Below are 19,417 nucleotides of genomic sequence, written 5' to 3' on the forward strand. Positions count from 1 at the left end.
AACAACCTGAATTCTACCCAAAACATAAATATTCCAGAATAATAATGGGAAGTTTCATCAATGCATTTGATGATTAAAAAACCTGGATTAAAAACACAAAACAACCTTCTGATCCGTGGATTTAGGCGAGCCTTGCTGAAGATAGTACATCCAATTAGCACTTTCACGTTCCGTTCCGATCGCTATTATTCTGTTCCACCGTTAAAGTGCTGCTATAACCTCGAAGAACAACGCTACAAAGCAATCACTGATTTGTCCTGGAACTTTGGAACATCAGTTACCGTCGTTCCGGCGAACCATGATTGTGTTATCCCTATGGTTTACCCCATATCGAAAGATAGTGATTACCGGTTTCATCATCACAAGAAAACTCAATGCATACCGAAAGATAGTGGTTACGAATTCCATTGTCATTAAAAAAAAAAAACTAAGTCAAACTCGAACTCGTGTATGAGTTAGAAGTTTTAAAAATCCATCCAAATCTTTGGATTGAACCAAATACAATTTATGACAATTTATAGTTATACCTTAGATTTTAATGTTTGTATGTTAATGAATTCCATGAATTTATTAAAATTCTATTGAAAATTTGAATACCTCTAGACTTTTATAGAGTTTTTAAAAGTCAATGTTGAATATCACTTGACTTCTTAAAACTCTATGAAAGTCTATTTTGAATACCTATGTAAAAGTCTTAATTGAATACATCTCTACTTTTAAAATCTACAAAAGTCATTAAAAGTCAATAAATCTCCTACATTGAATACACCCCCAAACTCAATCATAGCCAAACCAGTTGCTCTTAATTCTTAGTTTTTGTTTTTTCCCAACTGTAAGACGGGATTCAATATCCTTTGGAAATTATATCCAATCGGATTTATACTCGATCATAGAATTGGTTTAATGTACACTTTTTATGCTAACTTTGCTACCAATGGCTAAGTGTAGGGATGTAATCGAGTCGAGCTAAGCTGAACTCTTGAATGTTTGAGCTTGGTTCGTTTATAATCGAGCCGAGCTCGAGCTTTATTTAACGAATATATGCATGGCTCACGAGCTTATTCAAGCCTTTATCGAGCCTAAACAAGCTTAATAAATATGAATTATACATTTAAATTTTCATTAAATTAATTAAAAAGTAAATTATATATTTAAAGAAAAATATATTATTCTTATTAAAATCTGTAAATTTATTATAATAAATAAATTTAATAGATTTTTCTATATATTTTCATAAATAATATGTAAAATCAATAAATCAAATATCAAAAAAAAATTAATCATGAACTTACCAACGAACATGTTCACGAGCTAACGAGCCGAAAACTGTAAAGCTTGAGTTTGGTTTGTTTATCTTAACGAGCCTCATTAAACGAGCTCAAACGAGCTTTTATCGAATCGAGCTTCAAATAGCTCACAAACGGTTTAGTTCGTTTACATGCCTAGCTAAGTGTGAACAATGTATTTTTTCCCAACAAGTGGATCCATGCGTTTACTCTCTCTATATCATGGAAACACTTTTTGAAATAATTTTAGTAATTTTTTTTTATCAATTTTAAATGTGTATATGTAATGCAAAATTCTCCAAATTTATTCGCCAATCTAACAAATCTCATGACATCGGGACGAAACATAGAGTGAGCTAAACTCGATTCTTTATAATTAGTTGGGTACACTAATAAATTGGTTCGACCTAAATAAAAATATATACAGCCCACTACCTAACGGCTATCTAACAAACTCTCTGGTTCAGGTTTATTACGCAATTTACTTTAATTTTTTGATAAATCTAATTAACCCAATAATATACAAACTACTCACTCCCTGTTTTAGGTTTATTACCCAATTTATCTTCATTATTAAATGTTGTCTCCCTCTTTGAAATTATGACAGAATATTGACGTATATCTCAGATTTGAATCTTCGATATCAAAACTAGCATTTATTAGTAACAATTATTTAGTCTTTTTTTTAATTTTTTTTGTATATATTTGATTACATATTTGTGTAAATTGTAGTTTGGGATTTTTTAAAAAATTAAATTCTAATATATGGACTAAAATCACGACAAAGTGCATGTGGGCAGGGGCGGAGCCAAATGCCATATTTCTGGCTCCGCCACTGCATGTGAGATCATATTAAAGTTTGAGTGATGTAGTAGAAAAACATAACGAATGATTAACCGTAAAACTCAGCATTTCAATCAAATCAACATACCATCAAAACAATAGATGTTTTATACAAGTGAGTATTTTGTTTTTTAATTTTCGTCAACTATTTATTTAAGAAAATGACCTCCTCAAATGTAAAATAGTTGACCAATGTTATTTTACAAATTTCTCCTTTTATATAAGTACATCTGCATGTCTTAGATCTCATATCAATATACCATACACTTCTGGATTTTCAGTAGTCTTGTGAAGTTATCTTTAAATGATTAGATATATTTATATCTCAAAGAATTTATATCTTAGTTTGTGTCTTTCCACGAGTTTCATATTGTGTAGTGAAATTGTGTATTAGGAGTTTGAGTAGACATTTATATAAGTCCCGCCGAATTGAGTTGTATAAGGTGATTGTATTGACCAAATTTTATACTGAAACATAAGACGGAAAGACATAGAAGGATTGTAATTTTCAAACTTCTTTAAACAATGATTGAATTTCTTACTTTTCAGCAATTTTACTTGAGTTACTGTTTTTGTTGGCATCGTATTTCACTGAGTTTGGGTGGAGTGTTTCCGTACTTTCACTTTCTAAGTTGTCTACTGCATTCAGAAGCATCGATATTTATCCTTGATTGTCAACACTGAGATTCAAAATAAAAGAAATTTGTGAAGCGTTTGTTCACCTCTCTCTCTCTAAACACTTTAGTTAGCGATCCTAACAGTGCACAAAATCACAATCTAGATAATGGGTTTGACCGAGAAAATTTGAATCGTGCTTGATGTTTTTATTGGAATCTAGAATCACACTATCTCGGTACACAAATTTAATTATAATTTATAATTAGTTGATAATGATTTTAATAATTATTAATTCAACTTAAGTTTTTTACACCCACAAAATGCTTGTGTAGCACTCGACATATTTTTTTATATCAGTTAACAATAGATAATTGTGTACCAAAATGAAAATATTATCAGGATAAATTCACAACTAGATAGTTACTCAATTGGTTTAGCAAAATAATAATTTAATCAATGAATAATTTATTTCACTATGATGAAATTCAACATTTCAATGTGCAAAAACATTGTCTTGGCCCGGTTGGAGATTTTTTTTGTAATATATAAAAATTGAATAATGTTAAATGTACAACTAAAGTATCGTATAACGATATTTACAACAATTATATCGTAAGGTTTTGTTATTATATCAGTAATATTTTGCTATTATTTCATGATATTTTGTATTGAATTTATCATAATATTTTTATAAATGAGATCTTTGTAATGAATTTATTGTATAGTAATAGCTAATTTACAAAGCATATATTTTGAGTTAATTATATTATTATATCATTATGTCTGAAGCATTTATTTTGAGTTAATTATATTATATCATTAAAAAAAATTGTATGATATTTGAAAAAATATGTTTAGTGTTTTCATAATCAGATTGGACCGATTGGTTCAATCGATTCATCTAAGAATCAGTCATGGGTTCGGCCCGAACAAATTCCAAATACTGGTTAAGAATTGATTGGATCGATTCAGATTATTCAAAATTTTATTTTTTGTCGTATACATGATTATTTGAATTTTGTTAAAAATATTATTTTAATATTATAGTTTTTCTGATTTTGTAAACCTTAGTAAATATATATTTTTATTATTTATATACATATTTAAAATATTTAGAATTTATTATTTAATATATAATATAATAATATTCTGATCTGATTGATTAAATCACTAGACCGATCGATTATGAACGAATATGGCTAAAGCCTGGATGTTGGATCCCAGCCCAAACTACCGATCAAACCTAGAGTTAGAGTAAAGATCCAATCTTTATGCCTTCTTCTTCTTCCACGTAGCTAATTCCACCCAACTCTCCTCTCCTGTGGCTGTATTCTAGTTCCTGAACAAACGAGTCATGCCGGGTCCCGTTGTTGAAAAAGTTAAGTCCCAGAAAAAGACGCAGGTAATCTTTCAAAGTTTTCTTCTTTTTAGTGCATTTATTTTGAGTTTTTGGAGTTGGGATGATTTTTCTTGATTTTTTTCTAGGATGAGCCGCTCGTGGAGGATGTGAAGGAAGATGATGACAACGGAGATGAAGCTGACGATTCTGATGATGAAGGTGATGACAAGGAAGATGGTACCCCAGGTTTGTGTTTCTTTCCAGCAAAAAAACTATTGTTCTTGCTGTGTGAGGATTGTATGTAAAGCTTTTGTCAAGAATCTAGATTTGTTTGTTTACTCAAAAATCTCTGTTCTTTTGCGATATTAAATTGTTATAGGGGCTATATGGATTTTATTTACCTTAATTTGCTATGCCTTCATGAAACATCCTTGTTTTAATATTTTGAAGAAATGGCCTATTTGCGTTTCGTTTAGGATGATAGAATACAGTCAGTTTGTTTTTTTGGCTTCTGTACTGCATCTATTTGCAGGTAAATAGTCTATCTTGGACAAGGAGGTTGTTAGTTATTGTTTTGCGTCTCTTATCGATTTCTTTTTCATTATTGGTCTCTATTCTCTAGTCTCTAACTAACACATATTGTTAAGAATAAATTTCAAAAGCATCCTTGTGTTTGGCAACCATTTGAAACACTACTTTTTACCCCTGCATTTCTTTTGCTAGCTTGTTACAAAATTTTGAGCTTCTGGTGTACTTGAATTGAAGAGTTTCTTTGGTGGGAAAATTGAACAGGTTCCAAGCAGAGCAGAAGCGAGAAGAAGAGTCGTAAGGCCATGCTGAAACTTGGTATGAAACCTGTTACTGGAGTTAGCAGGGTCACAGTCAAGAGAACCAAAAACGTAACCCCCAATCACATTCTTTATCAGTCGTTCCCTTTTGTGATTTGCATTTTATGATGCTAGTATAATGGAGCCAGCCATGATGCATCATCAGTTGTTATTTTTCATCTCAAAACCGGATGTATTCAAAAGCCCGAATTCTGAGACCTATGTCATTTTTGGGGAGGCTAAAATCGAGGATTTGAGCTCTCAGTTACAGTCACAGGCTGCCCAACAATTCAGGATGCCAGATATGGGCTCTGTGATGGCCAAGCCTGGAATAGGTGCAGCAACGGCCGGCCATGTGCATACGGATGATGAAGAGGAGGAGGTTGACGAGACCGGAGTGGAGGCTCGGGATATTGATTTGGTGATGACACAAGCAGGTGTTTCTTCCAAGGCCAAGGCTGTGAAGGCCTTAAAGACTCACGATGGAGTTGACCACCTGAATTCTGTCATGATTGTTATATTTTCATACAAGGTTGTATGCATTTTGTGGTGGTGATTTGGAATCAATGTCACACTGTTATTCGCTGTATTAATTGGTTCAGTGGACGATGTTTAGCAACGGAAATGCCCCTTTATTTCCTGTTTTGTTTGGATTTAGTTTCATCAAGAAAGGGGCTCTATGCTTGTAGACGGACTAATTCAATAAATCGAACGTTTGAAACTACAAGTCGACCAAATGTTTTTCATTCAGTCCAATCAATAGAAACCAATACATGTTATTTCGAGGAGTGGGGATCCATCTCATTTCCCTTTAATCAGTATCTTCGTAAGTCCGTCCATTCAAAGAATCGGGTGGTGGATAGCGCTTTCAAGTAAGTCCATTATTTGTGTGGTGCGATATGTGTGTGCATCACTTGAGTAACTAATATGGTTTATATATATAACTGTACTTTAAATATCTCAACATGGGGTGGTGGCGCAGTTGGCTAGCGCGTAGGTCTCATAGCTTTCTGAGTAATCCTGAGGTCGAGAGTTCGAGCCTCTCTCACCCCATCATCTTTTTTTTTCCCCACGTAAAAAACCAAGAAAATAGAAATATCACGTTGGAAGTTTGGAACAAACGAAATCATATTGTATCCACGACAGTCGTCCTAACAAAAACTACACTTAGCCACATACAATATTCTGTAATGAAATAATGCTCGTGCAAATCGCGTCAGGCTAAGCCTGTTAATCCTAGAGTCACATTACCAAAAAAAAAACGGTTCTCCTCTTTGATTCATAATTTAAGATACCACAATGCTCCAACAAGTACGAGGATGAGACCCGTGGAGACGACTATCTTGGGCACATACAAATATGGTGCATTCCCAGAAAGTTGTAAGCGGCAGACAGAAGGAAAATCTTCATGGCTTTCATCAAGATTCTTGGATTTGGCTGTTACACTTCTGCTCGAATCACTGGACTGTTTGCCTTGATTTGTTTCATCTGATGTTGATTCCTCCGGCTTATTCAAGGCGTGAGGATTCATAGAATTTTTGTCCTGTAAAAACCAATCTTGTGAAAAACATGTTTTTTATGATGAGCTTTCGTGTTAATATTTGGTTATTTATATGGCAAAAGTCATCTCACCTCAGTCACCGTCGACTCTTCCTCATCTTTTACTTTAATGTCATTTGAATCTCCACCAAGGGGACACCGAGCGGGTCCAATTTCCAATTTCGTCTGCAAATGCATTCTCCTAGGAGCCATTCCATGTTCAGCAGAATCATGGGCATTTACTCGGTTCGATGTTGGGCGAGTCCTTAACCTGATTCCAGGTCCGAAAGAGCTGTTTCTGTACACTGCAGGGCTACTATACCCACCAGATTTTTCCACATTGGTCATGCAGCTGTGCTCCTCTGGATCATTTAAAATCGAGTCTAAGAAGATGTCAATATCACTAGCATTTGTTCCATTTTGGAAAGGGATAGCATTTGGGTCGTCGTTGATATCCCCAGAGAAGCTGTCGGTACACAAGTATGGGCTTCCAAGCTCCATTTGCATCTGTGAATGCATTGGCGAGAAGATTTTCCATTCCTCTGGCTCCTGAATAGGAGGACACAAGCCCAATAATTTTTCCAAGTCCGGGTAGGGCTGTAGAAAATTATCAGCAAAAAGCAATAAAGAGTTAAAAGAGTAGCAGTGACTCAAATATTGATCACTATTGTTAGAAGGTTGGTTTCAAGCATGGTTCTTTAACTTACTGGGAAAGACGGCGAATCTGAAGTTTTAATTGGAAATTTATCATCAGCTGGAGGTTGCATTTCAATGCTGCCTCCACACGCTTGTATAACAGCTTCTGATCGTTCATCGTCAACAAAACACTTGGTGACTGTGGGAGAAGAGGCAATATCCTCAACTTCTTCATGGTTTGAGCTTTCGGCAGCATCGTCTTTCTTGAGATTATCCTTTTTAAACAGACGGCAGAGTACAAAGGCACCCTGTTAAAGAAATTCATTCAACAAACCATCAAGACACGAAAAAGATACATGAAGATATGCAATGGTTAAACAAAATATTAATTAACCCCATGACATCTATTCACCCAGAACTTCAAAGTAACGAAACTTTACACAAAGTGATTCAGGGGATAGGTTAAATGAATGAAAGATTCATGATTTCATTCCCCAGTGGTTAAGTGATTTTTAAATCAAAAGGTTGCTACTTAATCACAACACCATCACTCCCCCACCATCTTGACTAATGTGACACTCCTAAAAAACAGGAAACATTTCATTGTATCCGAACATCTCAACACAAAATATATTGCAAATAACGACGTCCCGACCTGACCAGGATGAGTTCCATCAAGCGATTTATCGGTAGCACGATACTCATGAATCACCCAATTAGTCCTCTTGCCATCGGGTGCACGTCCGCTATAAAAAACCAGAGTCTTTTTCATCCCAATCTTTGCTCCCTTCTTAGAAACTATATTCCTGTCTTTACCAGTAGCTTTCCAATAACCTTTCTCGGTTGCACGGTTGGATCTTTGGCTATTCTGATACTTACGATCCTTGGGGCAGAAAAAGAACCACTCGTTGTCAATTGACGGTATAACCGATAAATCTGCAAAAAATCGACAACAGCACATATATCCCTTAACGCCCAGAATCCGAATTTATCTGACAGTTAAACATTACCTCGAAACAAAAACACATATTGTGTAACAATTCAACAAAGCGGACCAGACAATCATAATCAGAACAAGACAAACGCACGGTAAATGGGAATCTTACACCAAAAAAAGCAACAAAAGATTATATCTCAAGAAACTGAAGTAAAGTACTTCAACTTCTCAAGTTAAACAATCAAAAGCAATGAACAAATCTACAAAAAGAATCTCCGACGCAAGGTCATTCTTGTTTTTGCAAAAAAAAAAAGAAAGAAAGAAAAATCACCAGGTAAATCCCATGGCTCCCATTTGCAGACATCAAGCTCACGAATAGCAGTGACATCTTTGTCACGTCCATTAATTTTATTCCTCAAATAGTGATCGATCAATTCCAAATCCGTCGGCCGGAATCTGAAGCCAACCGGTAAAGCTTTCAACGGAAGCACAGCCATTAAATCAAATCAGAGAAAGCAAAAGGATAAAGCAGAGCTCTTTAATAAAGAAAAGTTTAATAAATAAACAAAAGAACAAGAGAGTTGGGACTTGGGAATTCAGGGGAACTTGATGACATCCATTATCAGTCACCCGGTGTATATACCGTGTGAGACAGAATATTTTTACCATCATCATTTAATTTCTAATAAAATTAGATTATTATATTAAGAAAAAAGGACATTTAATAATTTTATCTATTTAAATTTATGAATCAGGCGAACGCGTGGTTGAATGCAAGAAAGTCAATCCCTTACAGCTTAAGGCAAAGGGAAGTCATTTTTGTGTCCCTTTTTTCTTCTTTTTCTTTGTCATGTAATTTAACAATTTCTCAAAACTTTTATCCTACGATTTAATTTTGTGGGTTTTTCTTGTTTCTTGTCTCCACAAAAAGGAAACTATGATTATATATATATATATATATAACTAGTTATTCTGATGATGGAATATTTGTGATGAGCTCATAACTATTCTTTATTCTATTCAACTTGTTTACATCACACGTTATGAAAATCAGTTTCTTTCGTTGTGATTCCTGTACAAGCAGTCTTCTTCATATACATAATATGAATCAAAGGGCAGAGGACGTTCACGTTCACTGCAGCAACAAGATATATATAGACACAGAACAAGGGGCACGCAGGAGCAAGATTTCTATTTTCCCATCTTCAGCCTCAGATGGTACAAAGCCCAAAATCACTGGGTCTTATGGTTTCATATTATGGAGACTTGAAACTCATGTTGAGTTGTGGACACATATACCCAAACCCACACTTTTCTTGACACTCTCATTCACGATGTCAATCTAGAGCATGGCATTTTCACTGGTGAGAATACCACTGTGAGTCGTGCGTGATCTGAAAGCGAGTAATCTTCGGGCCACGTTCCTTTTTCTACCTCAGTAGGGAAGAGAGCTGCGTTTTTCACTTTAAATCCAATAGTTTGCTCCGTCTCATTCACCATTTCGTCGCAGGCCACTTCTTCTCCTTGTTCTGAACAAGAGGCATTCCATATCCGTTGCTGTAGTATACATGATCACAAGAATTATATTCCTCTTATATTTTTGTAAGAGAGACAAGCATCTGAGGAGGACCATAGATTTTCATTATCATTAGTAGAGTAGTCTCTTACCTTGAATTCTTTACGATCAAGAACACCATTTCCATCAATATCAGCTCGAGTCCACAGTTCCTTAATTTCGTCACTGCTCAGTCCATTACCATGTCCAATTAAATTAAGCTGTTGGAGCATCGAAAGCAAATTATAATACATGGTTATTTTCCAAGATTCTCACTCCATAAATAAGAAATTTTCAAATAAAAACCATCTATCCAGATTAAAATGGTACCTGTCGCAATGCTTCACAGAAGCCAGAATACGTGATGTAATCACCAGGGCTATCAGCCTTCAGAAAGGCAAATGCGTCATCCTCGTTAAGAGAGACTCGGCTAAGTTGATACTGTGAAGACAAAAACAAACCGAGAATACATTATCAAAGTAATCAAATTCGAGCTAGAGCAGATGTTACATGACAAAACTTGTAAAACCAATTGTTGAATTTCAGTTCCTACCTTGAACATTGCAAGCACTGCTTCGCTCCAACTTGTTTTGAATAGTTTCCTGTATCTATTTGGATTTAGAAGCCATATGAAATCTACACCACAAATGTTCCCGAGATGATTACGGTGGCTCACCCACTGCATTGAATAATATGGAATCAGAAACACAAATCTAATCGAGAAAAGATCATTTAAAAAACAATAGCATGAATACATTGGTACTAAATCACCTTGTGAGCATCTGCATCGGTGTACTGATGGGCAGTGTCATATGAGGACGTAAACCCCTGAGATCTAAGAAAGTTGTAAACATGACCCCTCTTGCTCCCATTCCAGTCACTGAAGAAAATAAATAAAAACAAGAGCTAATTAGCATGGGAATGCTACATGTAACAGTAAATTACTTGAAAAAGGCATACCCACAGAGTAAGATTGGCAAGGGATTGAGTTTATTTTCTCTTCGATACGATTCCACGTAATGCAAAATTTTGTAGACCTATCAAGCAAAACACGAAACTATTGCATGAGCAACTGATACAAAATAAAGCATTTCCAACAATGACATGAATAAAAAACTGATCAGTTTAACTAACTTGACGTAGTCTCTCTAAGCACAAACTCGAATTATGCGGAAACAGCAAGTGGGTATTCACTATTAGAATTTCTTGGCGTATATCACCGTTCCGACATTGTGAGAAGGGGGCGATCAGTTCAACGTGCAGCAGCTGTGCCACGCGGTCTCCGAAATCATTGAAAAGCAACTCTCTGTGGCTTATGATCTTGAAGTAGTCCTTATGCACAGCAGTCAGGAGACCTATCAAATTTCAAGAAGGAACAACTTATTACTGAACAGGCTGAGCTAATTTTTTTTCTTCTGAACTCATTTGAATTTCCAGTAGTGATGCTGCTGGGAAGATGATACTTGTACAAGAAAAGGTTTCCTACAATCTTTCTTTTCATTTTTTCATGTACTTGCGACTTCTATCCAACTCCTAAATCATCAGCAATTAACTCAACTTGCAATTAATATTCTAGTGTATTATCCGTGCACATAAATGAGAGATACAATTCCCAATCAAACAGGAACACACAAATACTCGAAACAGAAATCAGATCACATAACTAGTCAATCATGACACATGCATCAAACTGAAACAAGAGGACCTTTTTCTGAGATCTACTATCTTTTCCAATTCATGAGAGCAATTACAGAATGTTTTCTAACTAGCAATTTATAACAATCAAAAAGCATAAAATCCCAACGAAAACGAAATACCATCACCGCGGTTATTCGTCCGAGCAAGCTTTAAGTTTACGTAACCAGCATCCTCGAGCCTCTCATCATAAATATTCACAAGCTCATCATTCCCAACCCAGAATTCCTGTAACACCCCACAGACCATACGTCTTGAGTAACATCAAATATCACATTTTATTCAGATAAATTAAAACCATAGCGGAAAATTCAAAACCTGGAGGCAGATAATTGAAGATCTTTCATACAGTAACCAATCCAAAATCCTCTGGTTCCTATTCAGCCAATCATCTTTAACATCGCTTTCTCTGCAACTGGGATCCTGCTTTCACCCGCCAATAGACAAATTACGAAAAAAGCCAGCAAAATTTCCTTCATATACAAACAATAACTAATACACACATATATTTTACCTCCCTGTTGAGTCTTTTGTAAATAGGAGCAAGAATATTAAAAGTTGTGCAAGAAACACAAGGGAGATCCTTGATCGACGAGGTCACTGCATAATTGCCGATTCTTGAAGCCTTTCTTCTGTTTATTCTCCTTTTTCTCCTTCCCATTATACGCATATGTACAACTCCAATGGTGTAATTTAATCAATGAACATGGAGGGATCAAGCAGAATTCAAGAAAACACAGAAAGATCGAAACTTTTTTTGTAGGAATTCAAAAAACTTTTAATGACTAATTATTGGCGGTTCTACGATGAATGTATGTGCTCGATTTTAGAATAAAAATATTTGGCCAGTTGCTTGAAGAATATATACTTTTGATCACATATATATTTTATCATAATTTCTTGTCAGCTAATAAAATAAATAAATGGTGGTCTACGTAAATACAATAAACTAGTGGAAATGCCAGCACTGTTTGCAACAAAAGGTACCACTCGAATCCTCAATTTATGTTACTTTACATTAAAACTTTCTAAGTAAAAACATGAGACAATTTTTAATGTTTTTTTTTTATGTTAGATTTCTCTCTTTTATATATATTTAGTGAAAACAAAAAACTATGGATGTCGGAGTATTGATGGGCTATAGTCAAATCAATTAGATAAATTCACTAAAAGTTAATTAAGATCCACCGCTAAAGTCAGATCATACGGACATCGAGTCCATCAAGCATTGGCGGAGCCATGTTTTTTTAATTAAAATTTTTTAAACTATAGTTGAGCTAATATTGACAAATAGAGCACCGGACTACCGAAAAATAAGACAAAATTTTATGTATAAAAAGTATCGAAAAAAAACAAGTCACATGAACTATCGTCCAGACTGAGCTAACACATGGTTCCGCCCGTGCCATCAAGCCTCAAGGGACATTCAATTAAATGACAAGCTCTCATTTTGTTCTCAAATTCTAGGTAGAAGTGATTTTAATTGAAGAGGGTTTTCGATGTCTTCAGCGTTCTGTGTAACGATCTACCATTTTTTTCTCAGGGTTCCTAAGAGCGACGTACTTAGATTCAAAATTCCAGCTTTCTGAATTTTCTTAATTCAAGTAATGATCTTATTTGGCTAAGAAGAAGTCAAAGATATTTTATGATGGAAGAACTTTTTTATAATTTTTTTTTTTTGAATTAACTTATTTAATAATCGAGATTTTGAATCTTCCCATCTCTATCGTCAAAATCTTAATCCATTTTTGTTGATTTAGTATTGGACTAGAATTTATTAAGATATTGAATATGTGATTGTGGAATTTCGCCCAGCAAAAAATGCAAACAAAGTGCGGCTGCTGGCTTACGAATGATACTGTTCATTGAATCGGACTCGGATTTCATAAAAACTTTCATCATATCATTTTATATGTCAATTTTTTGAGATAAAAAATATCTAATATGATGTTATTCATTGAAAAATATTAATTTTCTTTATATATATAGATCAAATCAACCCATCTCACGAATAATCTCAAAATCAGCAAAACCATAATAAATTATGACAAGTATTACACATTAAATAAATAGATTTTTTTAGAAAACTATATTTGAAAAGTAGAGCTGATTTGTACCTTGGGCGGTGGAAAAGGTAAATCCATCCAGCCGACACCCATAGAGTAGTTGCAGGGGCCAAAACCTTTTCAGAAATGGTATGATTAATGTAAAAAATGGATTAGGACTTGGATTTTACATTCTGTGTGTCAAATTTATAGGCTCGAGTACTTGGAAATTTCAAGGTTTATATTTTCAAAAGAGTTCGTACTAACCCATATTTACTCATTCCTATCTATATTATGAGTAGGTCTTTTATAAGACGGTCTCACGAATCTTTATCTGTGAGACGGATCAATCCTACCGATATTCACAATAAAAAGTAATACTCTTAGCATAAAAAGTAATATTTTTTCATGGATGACCCAAATAAGATATTCGTCTCACAAAATACGATCCGTGAGACCGTCTTACACAAGTTTTTGCCCTATATTATTTATTAAATTAGATCTTAAGTACAATATGAATATTAATCTTAAATTTACAAAAATGAATGTAGACACATAATTTTTTCACAAATTATTCAATAACGAATATTATTTCACAGCCTATCTATAATTTTAAACAATCATAGTCGATGTGATCTAAAAAAATCACACCCAATAAAATAGCTTGAAACGATCACGAACCAAATTCTTCAATAAGCCGGATCAAACCGCGCCAGAAATATAACTGGGTATCAAAGAAAAAGGGTGAGATGACTCCGCCTGGAGGCGAAGCCACTCCGACGCTCAAGTCAGTATTTGAGAGAAAAAATACAAGACTAATGTAAATACTTGTAGATGAAAGCATGCCTTGATTAGGGTTAGAAGCCCTTTATTTATAAGTGTAGAGTCTTAGTGAGGTGTATTCAATTCAGAGTTTTGATGACTTTTAATGACTTTTTCAAATGATAGATTTTTATGGATTTGATAGATTTTTATTGACTTTTACAGAATCTCATAGATTTATAAACAGATTTATGTGGATTTATGTAGACTTTTTTGCAAGATTTTTATAGATTTTTGTGGACTTTTTTTTATAAAATTTTATAAATTTTGTACTTAATTATAACATATTATTTTTTATTAATTTATTTGAACCAATAATTAATTGACATATATACATATTCAGTTTGAATTCTTTTCAATATTTATATTAATAAATAAATTTACTTATTTAAAAGTTATATCATTTAATCTTTACATTTTTATATATGTGAGTTTGTATGTATGTTTGTAAATTTTTGAAAATACATCAATTGATTAACATGTAACCTTGTTTTTAAATTGATAATATACATGTGAAAAGAATATTATTTAGTATTGTTTGAATATAATTTTGTATAAAAATATCATATCTTACATATTAATTGAAAATGCTAAAATGAGTTTAAAAAATCATGGTTATTACGAGACTATTCAATTATTAAGAATTAAGCAAAAAAAATTTGGATCATCTTTTATATTATTAAATATTACATTTGTAAAACTCAAGATTTTGTAATCATGATAATATTTTTGTAACTTAAGTGTGATAGAATTATTCTCAATCTTCGGGTATCTATCTCATTATTTAAGATGTAAGATTTGCAAGATTATCTAAAGTTGTGTGGATAATTATATCGTATACAATATTTTTGAGCTCAAGATTTAAGATATTATTCTGCATATATTTTGAATTTGAGATAATAAATAGACAACGATCTAAGGAATTAAATAAGAAATATTTGGATATGAGCAGGTAAAGTTTGGGATATAAATTCAAAGTTGGAAAGATTTTTACCAGATAGATATGATATTGATACCGGATAAAGATATAAGATTTGATATGATATTGATACCGGATAAAGATATAAGATTTGATATGATAATTATCCTAGATTTAAAGTTTGATTCAAAAGTTCAAACGCGAGGATAATACACGATCAGGATAGCAACCACCTCCCTATAAATAGGAGAAGCTCCCATTCAGAATTTACACCTCATTTACACATCAAATTTTCGAGTTTTGCTCTTCATTTTCGAAATTCATCCCCCAAAATTCTGCACGAGTCATCAAAATTATGTCCAAGTTCAGAAATTCGTTTCTCTCGTTCGGGTAATCGGAATCCGATCTCCACCGTTCAAAATGTGCTTCCATATGTTTTGAATAACATATCCAAATTTCGGCAAAATTCCAACATGTAGTTTTTCGTTTATAGCATTCGTAAGAAAACTGCTCATATTTTAGGCGAAAAACAGCATACCTACGTTTTTCATCCATAAGCAGGTTGAACGATTTCAAACTCGATCTCCACCGTTCATAATTTAAATAACGTACCTGGTAATTTACTAGTGAAAGTTTGAGCTCGATCCAACGGTTCAATAAGGTGCAAGGAATTTTACAAGACGGCTGATTTTTCGGGCGATGTGCTGTTGCGTTTTCGAAGTGTCGGTTGCATGATTCTTCTATGTTTCTCGAATTTTCACGTTTTCTCCAAGAATCAAGGTAAGTGGGCTTGTTTTAAATGTGTGAATTTCGGTTATGCATTTCGTGTGTTTTAAAATTCGGTCGAATACAATTCTTCTTCTACCTCTTCTGGTTACGATTTTTGGCATGAGTAATGTTTTGACACTGTGATAATTCAACTTGATATGGGTGGGGATCCCAACCATACGTACCTTATGCAGTGGGGGAGATAACCGCTATACGGCATCGCCCCCTTAGATGAGTAAAAATTAGGGACTGATATCAGTAAACCATTGAAAGTAGATGAATCTCAGTGTCTGGTTAATGATGTGCACGTGGTATGAGTCATGTTATGAAATGTGTGTGTTTCGAATTTTTATGCATTTTGTTATGTTGTGCTCGAACGACCCCCACTTGCTGAGTATTTCCCAAAATACTCACCCCTTACTCTACCCTCCCAGATAAATCAGAAGAAGAAATAGAGAAAGAAGAATCAGACGCCAGTTTTTGGACTGATAGTGGACGCATGAATAATTTTAATTAAGAATATATTCTTGTGAGTTTTAATTCAAGTTTTAAACGCTTCGCAGATTTTTTATCTTTTTCAGAGTTACTATTGTAAGGACGACTCCATTTTTATGGTATTTATGATATAAACTGGTTTTGGTTTATACTGTACTACGAGACTTGTTGTTTAGCAATTATGTGATTGTTGAATAACGCCGGTGTCGACTAACCCCGGTCTCGGGGCATGACATTTAAGTGGTATCAGAGCCACCAGGTTCATAATCCAGTTGGGAAAATTTTTACCGAAAAGGGAAAAAACAAAATATCGGCCAGATTTTTTTGCAAAGAGCCGATCCAGTCTCCTTCGGAACGACCAAATGAGTAATATTCACAAGTTTGTGAGGCATGGTTCGTAAACCCGAAATTCCTTCATTTAGACATCTGAAATCGCGTTTTTGCCGTTTTAGGAAAGTTTCGTATATCCTATAACTTTCTGAAGAAAATTCTAAATTCGATTATGTCAACTGTTCTGGAACCCTCTCGACGTATTCTTTCAATCCATATGTTTATCTCTAGACTTTCTATTTTTGGAAAATATCTCGAAAAATCTCGTTCAACGCGTTTCTTGTCGTGCTTATCGGATTTTTATGAAATTTTATTAATGAAACAATTAGCATTGGCCTATATTGTTGGGATTATATCTATCTGAGATGAGTTGACTTAAGCTTCTGACTTAAGATGAAATATTTGATTTGGGGACAATAAATTATTTATGGAAAAAAAAACTAGTATGCGAAAATCTGAGATATGAGTTATAATAAGTTTGGATATTCCAATATGAAAGTTGATTTTGGGAAATAGTTAAATGTGTAAACATTAATTTGGGTTCTTAAGAATGCTAAGCGTTAACTTTAAATATGTATGCTTTTGGAATATCTTGTTTAAAATGAAGTTGGGGGACAATATCTTAATGTTAAGAAATTTATATTATTTTGGGATAACTAGTAGATTACGACCTTATGTGAATAAAATAAGTTACGAGATATTGTTTGACATTGAGGAAAATACAGCATAATAAGTTTTGATTTTCGTTACGGTACAAAAAATGATTCAAGGAGAAAGTCATTCAATAAAAATAGTATGTGTTAGATCTCTCTAAGATCATGGTCTTGAGGAAAATAAGATTTAATGCAAGAAAGATTTTGTGCAAGAATTAATTGTTGATTAATTTCATTCGTACAAGGTTGAATAAGATTTTATGGCGACTGAGTTATAATTTTTGGGATTTAAATCAATATAGTATAGATTGATATTGAGTTAAGTTCCAATATTTTATATGAGTTTTAAGTTTTGAGATAATAATTGTGATAATTTCAAGATAAAATAAAATTAGTATCTATTTGCATATATTCCGTGCCGACTTGATTCCAAGTACTTTGGTAGATTTCAATGTCATCATATGGATGATTTAGTTATCTAAGAGCAGTGCAATAGCAGATTGACGGAGTAAGAATTTCAAAATCCAAACCGCGAACCAAGAAAAAATCAGGTATCATGACAATGCCAAGAGACAGAAATACATTATTTCTGCTTCCAAGACTTGGAAAGCCATAAAAGCAGGCAAACCTAGCAATGGTGAACGAAGTGCAAAAAGAAATTGAGCTCAAGTTGGAAGATGCCCCAATAGTGCGGGAATTATCAGACGTTTTTCCGGGAGAATTACCTGGGATAGTCTTGGATCACGAGGTTGAGTTCGAAATCTATCTATTTCTCAGTGCTGCACCAATTCCAAAGCACCATACCGAATGATGCCAGCTAAACTCTAGATGCTAAAAGAACAACTCCAAGAGTTGATAGACAAAAAGCAGAGCTCTGGTCCTATTAGTAAATAAGAAATATGGAAGTATGAAATTGTGTATAGATTATAGAGAACTCAATAAGATCACAATCGAGAATAAAATATATTCTTCCAATGATAGGCGATCTTTTCGATCAACTTAAAGAAGCAACAACTTCTCCGAACTCGGCCTGAGAACATGTTACTATCAATTGAAGGTCAGGGCTGGAGATTTTCCCAAAATATCATTTAGAAAAAGGTACATGCCTTATGAGTTCGCAGTAATGCATTTTGGCTCGACGAACGTGTCGGTAGCCTTCATTAATCTAATGAACATGGGTTCAAGCCATTCTTTGACAACTTTTTAGCGGTGTTCATCGAGGAGATCCTCATTTACTCACCAAATGAAGAAGACCACAAGGAACATTTCCGTCTCACTGTCCATAGGCTAATGGAGAGAGAATTGTATTCTAGTTCAATAAAGATGAGTTTCGGCTACAGAACGTCACTTTCTTAGGTCACATAATATGTGAGGCTTGAGTATTTGCGAATCCTAAGAAAGTAGAGTCAATCAAAGACTGGCCAAGACCAAATTCAAAGCTTCTTAGGATTGACAAGCTATTATCGAGATTTTTCCAAGATCTTCCCTCAATAGCAATACAGCTTACAAAACTCACAAAAGAACTCTAAATTCAATTGGAACAAATAATGTGAGAAAAGTTTTGAAACCTTAAAGATGAAACTTGCAACCACAATGGTGGTAGTGCTGCCTGATGAAGGCAATGATTTTTTTCAATTACAGAGATCCGTCAAAGAAAGGTCTAAGATATGTACTCATGCAAGAAGGAAGAGTAATTTTCTTTGCATCAAGGCAACTGGAACTGTATAAGCAAAACTACCCAACTCGCGACCTTGAGTTAGCCGCAATAGTTTTTGCATTAATGAAGCATTACCTTTACGACGCCAAGTGTGAGATCTTCACTGACCATCAAAGCCTCGAGTATTTGTTCACGCAGAAAGAATTGAACATGAGGCAAAGATGATGGATTGAATTATTTGACGAAACGATAAGCTACCTTCCAGGCAAAGCGAATGAGGTAGCTGACGCTTTAAGTCGAAAAAACATGGGTAAGACGATTCTAGCCTCACTATTGGCACGCCGTGATTTGAGAAATCGTTATGCAAAACCAGTTTTATGGTCTTTATGGGAAATTAAGATTTAGTATTAGAAAAAGAAAAGAAAATTTGAGATTAGAGTTTATGTGAAATGA

The 19,417-nt window shown here is 34.1% G+C and overlaps 3 protein-coding genes and 1 non-coding gene across 4 annotated transcripts; 2 read left to right on the forward strand and 2 right to left on the reverse strand.

Moving 5' to 3' along the window:
• Positions 1 to 3,941: 3,941 nt before the first annotated feature.
• On the forward strand, positions 3,942 to 5,553 carry LOC142540628 (nascent polypeptide-associated complex subunit alpha-like protein 4). Its single transcript, XM_075646922.1, has 4 exons — positions 3,942 to 4,149; positions 4,233 to 4,332; positions 4,879 to 4,985; positions 5,080 to 5,553. The coding sequence occupies exons 1-4, from the start codon at positions 4,102 to 4,104 to the stop codon at positions 5,467 to 5,469; spliced, it is 645 nt and encodes a 214-aa protein (XP_075503037.1). The 5' UTR covers positions 3,942 to 4,101; the 3' UTR covers positions 5,470 to 5,553.
• Positions 5,554 to 5,880: 327 nt separating this feature from the next.
• On the forward strand, positions 5,881 to 5,966 carry TRNAM-CAU (transfer RNA methionine (anticodon CAU)). The gene is given in 2 exon segments: positions 5,881 to 5,918; positions 5,931 to 5,966. It is a non-coding gene; the product is annotated as a tRNA-Met (tRNA).
• A 35-nt stretch (positions 5,967 to 6,001) lies between these two features.
• LOC142540600 (NAC domain-containing protein 62-like) lies at positions 6,002 to 8,671 on the reverse strand. The gene is made up of 5 exons (XM_075646881.1): positions 8,357 to 8,671; positions 7,744 to 8,024; positions 7,160 to 7,396; positions 6,546 to 7,049; positions 6,002 to 6,456 (listed from the first exon to the last, which is right to left on the reverse strand). Exons 1-5 carry the CDS (start codon positions 8,520 to 8,522, stop codon positions 6,193 to 6,195), a joined length of 1,452 nt encoding a protein of 483 aa, XP_075502996.1. The 5' UTR covers positions 8,523 to 8,671; the 3' UTR covers positions 6,002 to 6,192.
• Positions 8,672 to 9,195: 524 nt separating this feature from the next.
• Positions 9,196 to 12,163, reverse strand: LOC142540607 (putative calcium-binding protein At1g02270). Its single transcript, XM_075646893.1, has 10 exons — positions 11,790 to 12,163; positions 11,594 to 11,698; positions 11,398 to 11,503; positions 10,715 to 10,935; positions 10,541 to 10,617; positions 10,352 to 10,460; positions 10,134 to 10,259; positions 9,911 to 10,021; positions 9,694 to 9,801; positions 9,196 to 9,582 (listed from the first exon to the last, which is right to left on the reverse strand). Exons 1-10 carry the CDS (start codon positions 11,943 to 11,945, stop codon positions 9,355 to 9,357), a joined length of 1,347 nt encoding a protein of 448 aa, XP_075503008.1. The 5' UTR covers positions 11,946 to 12,163; the 3' UTR covers positions 9,196 to 9,354.
• Positions 12,164 to 19,417: the final 7,254 nt, after the last annotated feature.

This window comes from Primulina tabacum, chromosome 1 (genome assembly GCF_025594145.1).
Source record: "Primulina tabacum isolate GXHZ01 chromosome 1, ASM2559414v2, whole genome shotgun sequence".
NCBI classification, from domain to species: domain Eukaryota; kingdom Viridiplantae; phylum Streptophyta; class Magnoliopsida; order Lamiales; family Gesneriaceae; genus Primulina; species Primulina tabacum.

Excerpts from the sequence above, each read along its gene's own strand:
- LOC142540628 (XM_075646922.1), top strand. The coding sequence starts at position 4,102 with ATGCCGGGTCCCGTTGTTGAAAAAGTTAAGTCCCAGAAAAAGACGCAG. Across the intron at positions 4,150-4,232 it reads AGTCCCAGAAAAAGACGCAG|GATGAGCCGCTCGTGGAGGA; the intron begins GTAATCTTTCAA and ends ATTTTTTTCTAG. Across the intron at positions 4,333-4,878 it reads CAAGGAAGATGGTACCCCAG|GTTCCAAGCAGAGCAGAAGC; the intron begins GTTTGTGTTTCT and ends AAAATTGAACAG.
- LOC142540600 (XM_075646881.1), bottom strand. The coding sequence starts at position 8,522 with ATGGCTGTGCTTCCGTTGAAAGCTTTACCGGTTGGCTTCAGATTCCGG. Across the intron at positions 8,025-8,356 it reads GGAGCCATGGGATTTACCTG|ATTTATCGGTTATACCGTCA; the intron begins GTGATTTTTCTT and ends GATTTTTTGCAG. Across the intron at positions 7,050-7,159 it reads CAGATTCGCCGTCTTTCCCA|CCCTACCCGGACTTGGAAAA; the intron begins GTAAGTTAAAGA and ends AATTTTCTACAG.
- LOC142540607 (XM_075646893.1), bottom strand. The coding sequence starts at position 11,945 with ATGCGTATAATGGGAAGGAGAAAAAGGAGAATAAACAGAAGAAAGGCT. Across the intron at positions 10,936-11,397 it reads GACGAATAACCGCGGTGATG|GTCTCCTGACTGCTGTGCAT; the intron begins GTATTTCGTTTT and ends GAAATTTGATAG. Across the intron at positions 10,022-10,133 it reads CAGTGCTTGCAATGTTCAAG|TATCAACTTAGCCGAGTCTC; the intron begins GTAGGAACTGAA and ends TTGTCTTCACAG.